We start from the raw sequence: 12,207 nt of genomic DNA, 5'->3' as shown, positions 1-12,207 counted from the left end.
TTTCCAAATAAGCAAGTCGGTCAAATGTAGGGAAGACAACAGCTAACGACAGTGCTATGTCAAAGAGCCATCAGAATAGTAAACTAGCGTGAGTCTGAAACTGTTGTGTATGTCTGGTGTGCATATGTGCATGAACAAGTAGGCGCCAGAAAAGGACATTGTACTGGCTGCTCCTTTTCTCGCTGCAAGCATAAAGAAAATTCTTTTGATCTACATCATAAAAAACAAATACAAAATGTTCAATGAAGTGTTGAAAGCAAACATTGCAGAAAGAAATCCACAAATATAAGGCCATATTTTTAAATCATGGAAGCGTACAAAAGCTTCTCCATTATGTAAAACCTTGTATAACCAAACATGAACCTAAAGTCGTCAATTACTTTTCTTTTGATTTATACTTATACTTTCTCCAACACAGTTCTCCCCCATCCTCACCACATGTTCCTCATGGCTTTACTCCACCTTAATCTCATCCCAAACTCCATCTGCTGTCACAAGTTATCCTAAGGATTCAGACCCTCCCCACCCCAAGACTTCCCAATTACAAATGCATTGCCACTACGAGAACACATAAATCTTGCCTGTCTGTTAATGTGTGTCGAATCGTGTTTATCACATATATATACACAGTCATATTGGTTGACACGCATTACATCTGTTGTCTGCATAGGCAAGCTTTCGCAAAAAGGAACCCCTAAAAAAAGACAAAAACAAAGAAGTGAAGGATAGATGACAACTTTGTGTAGAAGAAAAAACAGTGGCATGAGGACTGTGCTCAAAGAAAACTTTGCACTGGGGAGATTTTAGTGACAGAAGTAGCCCCTGAGAGCAGAGACTTTCACAAACTCACATACTTGCGCGTACTCACACATGCAAGTACGCAGACACTTATCGAGGGGGCTAGATGCTCTAAATATGGCTTGTAGAAGGAAATTCTGAAATCTGAGTCTTGGCACCAGACAGGCTGGAAGCAGCCAGGCTGCTGGATGCAGAGAGGGGAAAGGCTGAGAGAGAAAGGCAGTTGATGGAGGGGGGGAGTGGGTATTTTGCTCAAACTGCCTTGACTCTTATCAGCTCAACCTGTAGCTTGTAATGCCTGAAAAAGATGAATATGTAGGAACATGTTTACACATATTAAAGCATTATTATGCATGTGTAGTCAGTGCAAAGGCCTGAAAAGATTGCTCCCTTAGGTCATACTGGATAGAATGTATTTTATTGAAGGATCTATTTGGAGGGTAATACTTTTATACTAAATTGCCCTTGGCAATGCACATTCAAGCAACCAATTCTAATGCAAAGTTTATGTAAAAACGCGTATATGTGCATTTCGGATTTCTGTGTTCAAAACTCTCATTCACGCATTGCTCCCCACGTTTGTAATCACTTTTTTGGCTGAAACGCACAACCACTGAACTTGTGTTGAAAGTTAAACCAGTTGAACTTTGACCAATCAGAGACTCAGATTTGGTGGTGACATATGGATAGCGTTGTTTTTAATTCATGGAAGTGCCAACCTTTTGAAAACTGGAGGAGAAATTAATAATTGCGGTTTGTGCCCGTCCAGATTAATTTATTGGAACGAGCTGTGAAAGATAAAGCCTGAAGCAAGATTTGCGAGATTTGCATCGCTTCGCCATTTCGCACAAAGTTTCCTCCAACTGTACCTACGTGTGCAAGTATTGGATAGCGACAGTCCAGTGTGAACACCATATGCTAAAAGACTGTTCAAGAACCCGCAACACATACTGGGTACATAAACTTTTAAACAATTTCAAAACTAATCTTAAAAAGCAGTCATGATTAACAAAGGAAATTATCTGGCAAATCTAGCTTTGAGAAATTGTAAAAGATTATTACTTTAAGCATTTTTTTCTGTTTGTGTTTCAGCATCGTTGGTTTTAGATGAGCAAAATTAGTGTTTTCAGCAAGGGAATCTTGCTGAAAAGGTGCATATTTTTCTTTGATTTGGCTTGACAGCAAATGTAACTGTGATGATGCTGTGTGTTTGTCTTTTCTATAAAGCATGTGCCATGCACACCCATCAACTAGTATCTGCTGACTGACACTAATGAACGCACTGTGTTTTAGTGCAACCAGCAGATATTCAGTCAAAGACTTGCCTAAGGGTGCTACAAAAGTTATTGGCGCTGCATCTACAAATCGCAAAATGTACTTTCTAAAATGAAACTAATAATCCTGAAACAATTACAATAAAAACTAGAAAGCAAGTGTGAAGCACAGCCCCGAAGCTGTTCATTTTCACCTCCATTAGATTTATAATAGATTTAATATTGCAGCAAAATAATCTAAAGAAGATCCAAAGGATAGTTCTTACCACTTTTGTTATATTGTTATTATAGATTATTTTTATAAGAAGTCAACAGTAAATTCTGAGATGACATGACTGAGCAGCTTTCTCTAAAACGTCTAGAAGAGACGTTAAACTACCTAAACACCAAGTTTGCACACGTATATGGACATTTGCAAAGCCACTGTGGACATCAATTATGCACAACAAGAAATAACAAGCTCCATCTCAGCATGCCCTCCTGTCCTACACATTTTTTTCAATCTAATTTGTCTTGTTCTCTTTTTCTCACTTTCTCTTTGTTTCCCTTGGGAGAATGGCAGGGAAAGAGCAGTGAGTATGTTTAACCTTTGAAACCGGCCTGCTGTGTTGAGCAAGGCCTGCCACCTGTTGGCTCTGTGTGTGTGCATGTGCTGTGTGAGCAAGCAGAGGTAAATCTCACTAATTTTGATGAGCTGAGACAACAGTGGAGTCACCCTGAGGATGGGATGGCGAGCAGTCACCGACATTCTCAGGAAGGAGGGGGCACTCCTAAGGTAGGATCACCCGCATACATACAAACATACACACAACCCCTCCTCTGTCAGAAGCTTGGTGACACTGTGTCTCCCACGGTGATCGTGGATCCAGCCTGGGTGGCTCCAAGCCCTGTGGTGTCTCTCTCAGTATGTGCATGTGTGTTTCACCAATGGTGTCCCTGCCTGGGCCACCATATGCCACCCACCCAGCCAGGGAGAGGGCAGGGGTGGAGGCAACTTCTGGCAACTGAATCTACCAGTTGGCTCATTCTCTCAGTCACACGCCGGCTGGGCACCATGTTTAAAGTCCAAAAGCTATTAATCTGTGATAGTTATAGGGGGAAGTGGTTGGGCAGTTGAGTAGAGAGTTTTCTTCTTACTGTGATGGAGGAGTTGTAAAAGTGATAGCATACACATTTTAATACAATATTAAATATTAAAGTAGACTTGATGCAAGAACTGTGTGGATTTGAAAAGAAAAATATTAAAATTGCAAACTGAATCAAAGCAATTTTTCAAATAATTAAAGACTAAGAGACTAAAAAAGTTTTAAAGCTACAGACACACTGGACATGTGACGCTTGTTCAAGAACGCACTAAACGCGCATTCTTGAATGCGTATTTAGCTCATGGTGTTCACACTGGACAAGCAGGGAGGGGCTTCTTTTTCATTTTCTACCGTTTGCAAGTGCATGTCTGCCACCTACAGTTGGAAATCTTGTGCTACAGGGGCTGCACGGTGGCAGTGGTTAGCGCTCTTGCCTCACAGCAAGAAGACCCCCGCTTCAAGTCCCCACTGGGGGACCTGAAACAGAACACCAATGGGAGAATGTGGAGTGCATCCGTGGATGCACAGGGATTTTCTCTGAAGACTCCAACTTCCTCCCACCTCCAAAAACATGCTTCATAGGTTAATCAGTTACTGTGTTAATTGGTTACTCTAAATTGTATCTAAGTGTTGGTGCTTCCATTCATACGTCACTCCCAAATCCAAGTCCCTGATTGGTCAAAATTCAACAGTTTTAACTTTCAACACGCATTCAATGGTCACTCTCGAGCTAAAAAACGATCAAAATAACATGCTTAGCTATGCGCAAATGCAAGAGTTTTGAACATGAAAGGCCAAAACACAGATTTACGTAGACTTTCCATTGGAAGTGATCGCTTGAACACGTACAGCTGAGGGTGGTGTGAACATAGCTTAAGTTTCTTTAACTTTTGAGAAAGTAAAGACATACATCCAATTCCAATGTCTAATTAGAACATCTATGTTTCAGACCTCTATGGTAAAAGGACATTTCACCAGTTAAGAGAAAACAGAACTTTCACATATCCTTGTGTGACGTGTATACCTTTGTAGTTTAGTAAGCACATGGCTTTATTGAGCAAATGTTTATGCCCTCTTAGCAGCTGAACTCACCGTCTACACTTTCATGCAAGTTGTCTGACTCTTTTAGTCTGATTAGGTCATTTCCCGTTTCACAGCCCAAGCTATCGTTTCGTGTTTTTCAGGAATGGCTTGGCATTAGCAGGAGAGTTTCCTATCCAATGGGAGAATTCGTTAGAAGTTGTAGTCCTAGTTTTTGAGATGTGACACAACTGTGGTAAAGGGTAATTGTACCAGATGCTATTTATAGTAACGGTATGACACATTGTCTGTGACATTATCACGATGTTTCAGTTATTACAGCAAATTTATGGTGCTTGTAGTTTAATAGTTTTACAACATCCAGAGATCTAATCACAAGTAATCATGAGTCAGTCAAAGATAAGACTTCAGACTCAGAACTTTGTAAAAGTCACATTGCGTTTAGTGAACATATCAATACACTAATGTGGAAACTTTTTACTGGTAATACATGTACAGATACTGCCTATTTTATTATTTCTGACTTTTCACCATCCTCACTGTCATTTGCCTGTGCATGAGTGCTGACTTGAAGTTTACAGTGGAAACCAGAGCATCAAGTGAGAGAGACGGAGGACAGGAGGGAGCCGGCCTCACAAATCTTTTTAAGTGCATCCCCCAGCACCTCCCTTTAAGAGCACACTGTCTGAACATGTGCACATATGAAGCATATTTGTGTGCATATGTGTGGCTTTAGATGTGAATTTCTTAAAATTCTACACAGGAGTGCACAGACATTTATTCATTTATTTCAATTTTTTTTTTTAAAGAAATTTTGTGGGCTCAATGCGAAATGGGTAAGTTTGTGTCTGAGCAAGTGGGTGTATACGAGTTTGAAAGTGAAGAAAAGAATAGCATTGGACTGATCCAAAAGCAGAGAGCATTGCAGAAATTCTGCTCCCTCGTGTGGACTGGAATCTGAAGTCAATTATGCTGCCAGAAGCTTTGCCTAAACAGATTATAAATGCAGACAGAGGCACAGTGGATGTACAAACCTGATAAAGCAATTATAAGCTTTCTTTTTTTTCCTCAGATAAAAAGATTTAACATGACTTTTACATTGAACTGAAAAAATGTTTGTCTATGTGAGCTGTATATTCTAAGTGCAGATAGCAGCTTAAAGACCCACTCCGATCATCTTTGAGTTATTGTAAAAGCTTTCCCAGTGGTCTTTTAATTATGATTTTGCCATTTTTAGCCCAAATGAAACTCAAAGTCATTTTCTAGGACGTAGTTTCTGCAGATTGCCAGAAGTTCATTGGCCTCTGATTTGTGGGCGGGATTGTTGAGCCCGCCCCCATTTTCCATCATCTATGGTTTACACACTCTCCCACTAGCTTACACAACCCCAACCTAACATTACCGGTGCAACAAAAATAGTGAAAAATATCTGCGCTACTTAGCCGAACAGTTTTAAGCCAGACAAGGAAAACAAAGATGTACATCGATCTTTTTGTCTGCAAGTGGTTGCATTGGATTGGAGCGGAGCAGGGAGATTATGGCTCGCCGACTGTAGCACCTATGTTTTTGCTACAAGCTTTTTCCAAAAGCGTTTTTTTTGTCTGCTCCCGATTCACATTGATTTGAATAAAGAAACACTCAGGAATGCAATTTTAGATTAGATTTTCTACGTAGACGTCCCCCCATCATGAGAAAAATGATAGAAGAACATGTAATAAACATCACAAATATTATATCATTAGAGTGGGTCTTTAAGTACATATTGAGGACAGAGGACCACAGCTGGGTTTGTAAGATTTCTTCTTACAGTTACAATTTAAAAGTCTCTACAGTTTAAGGACTTTTAGATTCAAGATAATTAGGTGGAGAAGAAAGGTATTTCAGAAAAATCTCAAAAGGCTGGAAATGACATGAAAGCATTAATGGAATCTTTGTTGAATGAACCTGATTATAGAAACTTCAGCATGTGTCTGTAGTCGGCACAAATAACTGCAATCAGGTGATTGTAATAATAGAAATAATATGCCAAAGGAATGTAAACAATAACAATGTATTTTCAACAACACCATTATGTTCTGGAGCTGTACTCCATTTAGGTTGTTTATTTTCTACTAGTTCTACACTTTTACACAATTTACTTGAAGGTGGAGAAAGCCTTTTGATACTTTCTAAATTTAACTGCAGCCGTAACACAAATATATATGCCACTCATTCTGCTAGAGGCGGGGAATGGCCCCACAGTGCAGTGGTCTTTGACAGATCCTAAACATTTTTATTTGCAAATCTTAAGAGAAAAATTTCTGGCATTTAAAATCCATTATTATTCTTTTGTGCTTGAAGAACAGGGCCTCAGAAATGAAAAAAATAATAAAAATAAATCAAATTAGAACCAAATGAAGAAAATGGCAAATAGTACAAACTCACTTTACACTGCACCCTCAGAGGATTGCCCCTCTTTTTCCACTTAGAAATTGGTTATTTCTCTGTGTTCTTTTTATATTCCCTTTGCGCATGGTTCATAAGGATTAGCACTAAGCCCCAGTCCCCCCCCCCCCCCCCCCCCCCGGACACCCCGCCCAGCTCAGTGCTAAGTACTACAATGTGTGTTTGCTCATATATATGTGTGAGCATGAATATCAAGGAGAAACTCAGACATGCAGACAGGGGTTTCTGCCACCGCTCTGCGAGTCTGTGCTCATGTGAATGTATCGGCTGAGGGAAGGGCTGGCGCGTTTTTTTCTCTCAAAGTTAAGACGTCATCCTCACAGTGCTGTCAGCATGGAGTTATCCCTGAAGACAGGCTGGCACCAGGCAAAGAACAGGGCCTTCAGGAGATGTAAGCCCCCCAGCGCCTACTGCATACCTACACACTTCACAATCAAACACATGCTGGTGTGATAATGACTGCCCTCTAAAGTTTTTGTTCTTGTTTTCAAAGAAAATTAAGTTTTAACAACAATTCTAAAATGTAGCCTGATCTTTATGCATGCAATAGAAGTCTTTTCTCTACAAGAGTTCTGCAGGGGAGCTCATGTAGGAAACAAAACTGCTTCGCCAAAATACATGGCTGCCTCTCCAATATCCTCAAGGGTTTGGCAAAAAGCTGGAAGTGCCTTTCTGTCACCATGAGAGGATGTGGAAATACAGAGTTATTCGCTGGCCCGACGCTGAAGCAGAACCAGCGTCCCTTTATAGACTTAGTATTGAGTCTTGGGCTCCAAAAAATGTCTTCAGCGTTGAAAGTCATGAGAAGGAAACTAGAAAGCAAAAGGGCTCAATAGAAAAGAAGATGCTTACATTAAAGTTTTTAAGAAGTCTAAATTATATTTGCATGGTTTTAAGAAATCTCTCAGCGAGATGACATGCAGACCTGCAAAGAAATGGGGTCGAGAAATTCCGTTTCAAACACATTTTGCAAAACATGATAAAAGTGTGTATTGAAGACAGACACAGGTATACAAAGCCTAGGGAGTATTTTATGAGCTCATTCCCATATGGTTACCAATAGCAATAACTCTGTCATTATTTTATTATATTTAACTCTACTTGAGCTTTAACAGTGCTCAATGTTTAAAGAAAACAGTAAAAATGACCCCTGCTTGTAGATTTGAATGATGTTGTGTCCTATTTTCTAATTTTGATTTTTATAAACATAAAACTGTACGATCCGATCCTCATAATGACAATAAGACAATAAATACATTTAGTCTTTTTAAAGTATAAAAATATATATTGGCTTTTAGAAAATACAACTAAAGCAAATGTACAAACTGTTTTCATAAATTGCTTCTTAGAATTTTCCAAAACAAATTAATTAATTTTCAGATTACCAAATGCTTTGCAAAATAAGTGCCTCTTTATTACTTCTCATATTTTTTTTGCCAGGAAAGAAAAAATAATGTAACATGCTTTCAAAGCTCGTGAAATTGTCATAAACCGAGAAAACATTTTTAAATTTGCATGACTGAGAATTCAAAAACTGCAGACAAACAGATTTTTTTCCTGATGTTTTAATGTTTGTTTGCTTATGTCCCCTTTAAGTGTTAAAAGAAACATGAATCTGTGGGGGGAGCAGGAGCCTTAAGAATGATGTAATAATTAACTTCATTGAGAAAGGGACAATACATATTAATGAACATTAAAACACATTTCCAAGCTAATTTCCATCTGGAGTCCCTTGGTGGGTTGATGTAAAAAAAAAAACAACAGAGTTTAAGGCTGCATTCAGACTGGGAAAATCTTTTTGATCTGGACCCAGTCCGTTTAATTTGGTCCGGATCGAGTCCCGGACCTTGTTTTGGTCTATATTCAGACTGCTGTCAAGCATTCATTCATTCTTTCATCATCTTCTTCCGATGATGTTCGAGAGTTGAGTTGAGTCAGGCTGAAAATGTATTCCGGATTATCGAGGAAAACAAACTTTGGTTCACTTTAACCAAACCACATGTGTCCAGTCGGAATACACCCTAAGCGAAATGTAATGAATTTGTTGTCAATAGAACCAATCACTTGGCTTGTTTTCCACCTATTCTATGCTGCTGATCAAGTGATTATGGTCCGTTCAATCATTCCAAACCTGGAATGACCTGATACAGCTCCATGTATAATTAAAATGGCTAGGAAAATTGGAAGGGTTGTATATCAAGGTTCAAGGCAGGGCAACCCTGAGTTTGTTACTAGGAGAGTTACTCTCCAAATAATATTCCAAAATCGTCTTTGCCAACGGCACATTTTTTGTTTGTTGCTGTTTTCTCATCAATTCCTTCCTTTCATTCATTCATTCATTCATTCATTCATTCATCCATCCACCCACACTTCTATCCACTTATTTTCATAAGTTTTTTTTTTCATATATAAAATTGCAATAGTAACAGTAGTCTGCCCAGAGAAAGTTGGAATACAATTGTAACTGAGCCTCACTGATCTCTCATTAAAACCAGATAACATTAATTATAGCGTGAACTTTAAAGGCCAGGTCATCTCTTCAGCTACATAGCAGAAAAAAACACGAAAATCTAAAAGTGAAGGGTTGATCCAATGACCTGAGCTAGCACACATTTCATACACAACACTTCTACTAGTTAAACACACATCACAATGTCAGTTCCAGACCACACATTAGGTCTCATAAGACCAACAAAAGACCTTGTAAGACCTCACACCAGGTACTGGTGTGACTTAACAAGACCTCAGAGAATCACACACCTGTGACTCCACAAACCACAAAGTAACTTGTGAAGGTTTACTGTAGTCCCGACAGCATTTACAAACCTCAGAACAGTTCAGACGTGTGACTTTTGGGGAATTTTAGGTTCACTTGTAGAGCAAAGGCACAAGGAACCCTTCAAATTCATGGTACAAATAAAAGAAAATAAAAATGAAAACATGTTAAGAACCAAAAGGTATCTAGAATGCACAAACAGCATTCATTAAAAAGGGGAAAAAAGAAAAAAGAAAATCGGATGGAGAGCTTTGATCAGTGGCTTGAAGACTGGGGCTTACAAACCAAAGATGAGCTAAATCCACTAAAAAAGAGTAAAGGTCAGAAATAAAATTCAGAAGCAGAAACAGTGAAAAATACAGCCATCAGCCTCTTCTTTGCCGAAAAAGTTCTCCTTAAAGATCCACTCCAACGAAAAACATGTTATTGGTGTCAACATGTTCTTGTAGCATGATGGAGGACATATATAAAATAATTTAAGATTAAAATCGTATTTCTGAGTTTTTGTTTATTCCAATTAAGATGGATCAGGAGCAAATAAAAAAAAAGCCATTTGACAAAGCTCAAAGTTTTGACACAGCAACTGAAATGGGCGGGCCAAAGTCTTCATTCTCCACTCCATTCTGATGTATCCACTTAATTCAATGCAATTTTGCAATGCAACTTTTTCCTTGTCAAAGATGTCATCTGGCTCTAAACTATACGGATGCCTAGCTCACAATTTTTGTTGTAACGCTAATGTCAGCTTGGGGGCATGAAGGTATGTATGCGGAAGAGGGTATAAACAAAGGGATGAGGGGAAATGGAGGCAGGCTTACTTCACACCAGCAGCCCTCCCCACAACTCAGAAGCATATTTGTGATGAATTCGTTAATATTTGTGATGAATTCTAGGACATGGTTTCTGTAGAAAACTATAGAAAATAGTAGAAAACTACACACGTTTTCTGATTTTGGCTAAAAACAGCATAATCATAACTAAAAGACCACTGGGGACCCAATTACAATAGATCAAAATATAGTTGGAGTCGGACTTTAACTAGTTTTAATTCTAGAAACAACTGTCACAACAAGACTGATCCAAAGCTGTTTTATATATACTTGGTAGTAACTTTCAGTTTTCAGGAATCTTTAACATTGGTGTATTAAGATCAAAACCAACATCAAAGTTAATAATTCTCTTAGGAGCTATGTATATGTATATATATGTATATATATATATATATATATATATATAAATATATATATATATATACATACATATACACACACACATATATATATATATATATATATATATATATATATATATATATGCATATGTATATATATATATGTATATATATGCATATGTATATATATGTATATGTATATATATGCATATGTATGTATATATATGTATATGTATATATATGTATATATATATATATATATATATATATATATATATATATATATATATATTATGAGGAGGAGCTGGTATATTTTTGATATCTTACCAGTCCACACTAAGAGATCGTCTCCTGTAGGACGACGGTCTGCTTGACGAAGTCTTCTCAGTTTTAGCTGAACGTTCTTTCAGAGACAGACGATGAGTAAATTTGGAGATTCCTGACTCTGATCTGTAAAAAAAAAAAAAATAAAGATAAAACATGAATAGAAAATGCAACTTTTGGAACATAAAGGCCAACAAAATACAAATGCACCGATTCCCTGGAGAACATTATGTTTCAGGAGAAGCTATAGACTTACCAACTAATTTTCTCCAAATAGGTTTTATAGGAAGTCACACACGCTTTAATCCTCTCTACTGAGCTGCCAATGTCCCAGTTCAACTTTTTGCTCAAAATTAAAAACAGGATATCTAATATTTCTTTCAGCCCAGAAGACATTTAAAGAGACTTAGACTGCAAATATTGCTGCGGGTAACTCCAGGGACAAATAAACATGAAATTACAAAAACTAGTAAAGAGGAAAATACTAAACAGAAAATTTAAGTGATGTGAAAATCCTTGGTATATTCAAATAATAACTTTATGCACACATTACCAAATATGCCCATGACACACAGATAATTTTAATCTCATGTTAAGATCTAGTACACAACACATTTCATTACTATTTTGAGACATGTTTCTATGAACAGACTTTTTCAAAATGACAAAGGCTGCCAAAGCATTGTGATGAATTCTTGCGCTAATTTCATGCATATGTTGTTTCCATGTCATTATGAAATGTTAAAATATCCTTAACAATGACTCATAGATGCTAAAACACATGTACAGGTCTCCTTTTAACCTCAGCCAAAAAGCATTTTAGTCTCCATGGTGAGGTCTGCTGGAAACATAGAGAGAGTTGGATTGGGGTGCACACTATGTGTGTGCAAACCATTGGGGTGTTTTAATCCATCTCCTAAAAACAAGACTTCTTTCTGCTTACATGACTTAGTCTGGTTTCAGATACTTCAGAAAAAAAACTGTCCACGAACATTTTATAAGTTTACACAACCTCACTTATTGATACTTTTAACTGAAGACTGACACTGAGGGGTGATGGGGCCAGCTGAATCTAATGAACTAACTTGAAATTCTTAAAAAAAGAAATAGTCTTCAAATAAGATACTGATATATTTGTATCTGTGAGACTGCTTTCCTTAAAAATTGTGTTTTTCTTCAAAGTGAAAATAAATAAAAAATAACCTTAAAATTCCATGCTAAAAGTGTTGTTTAACTTGCTTTTGACACAACTTTCCACTAGTTTAAAGGACAAAATAAAAACAAGACTTCTTA

At 37.6% G+C, this 12,207-nt stretch overlaps 1 protein-coding gene and 1 long non-coding RNA gene across 7 annotated transcripts in view; one reads left to right on the top strand and one right to left on the bottom strand.

Annotated features, from left to right (window-relative positions):
* The window catches only part of LOC101159862 (ankyrin repeat and fibronectin type-III domain-containing protein 1), a 148,537-nt gene that overhangs the window by 21,070 nt on the left and 115,260 nt on the right, over window positions 1–12,207 (bottom strand). For all 6 annotated transcript variants that reach the window (XM_023949109.1, XM_023949113.1, XM_023949111.1 and 3 more), the window contains one exon: window positions 10,918–11,040. In XM_023949109.1, the coding sequence (XP_023804877.1) occupies window positions 10,918–11,040 (123 nt within the window). The remainder of the gene's footprint in view (window positions 1–10,917; window positions 11,041–12,207) is intronic.
* LOC111946375 overlaps window positions 1–12,207 on the top strand; it is a 118,737-nt gene that overhangs the window by 68,725 nt on the left and 37,805 nt on the right. The window lies entirely within an intron of this gene.

Source organism: Oryzias latipes, chromosome 19 (genome assembly GCF_002234675.1).
Source record: "Oryzias latipes chromosome 19, ASM223467v1".
NCBI lineage: Eukaryota > Metazoa > Chordata > Actinopteri > Beloniformes > Adrianichthyidae > Oryzias > Oryzias latipes.
This window is presented reverse-complemented; position numbering and strand designations above follow the sequence as displayed.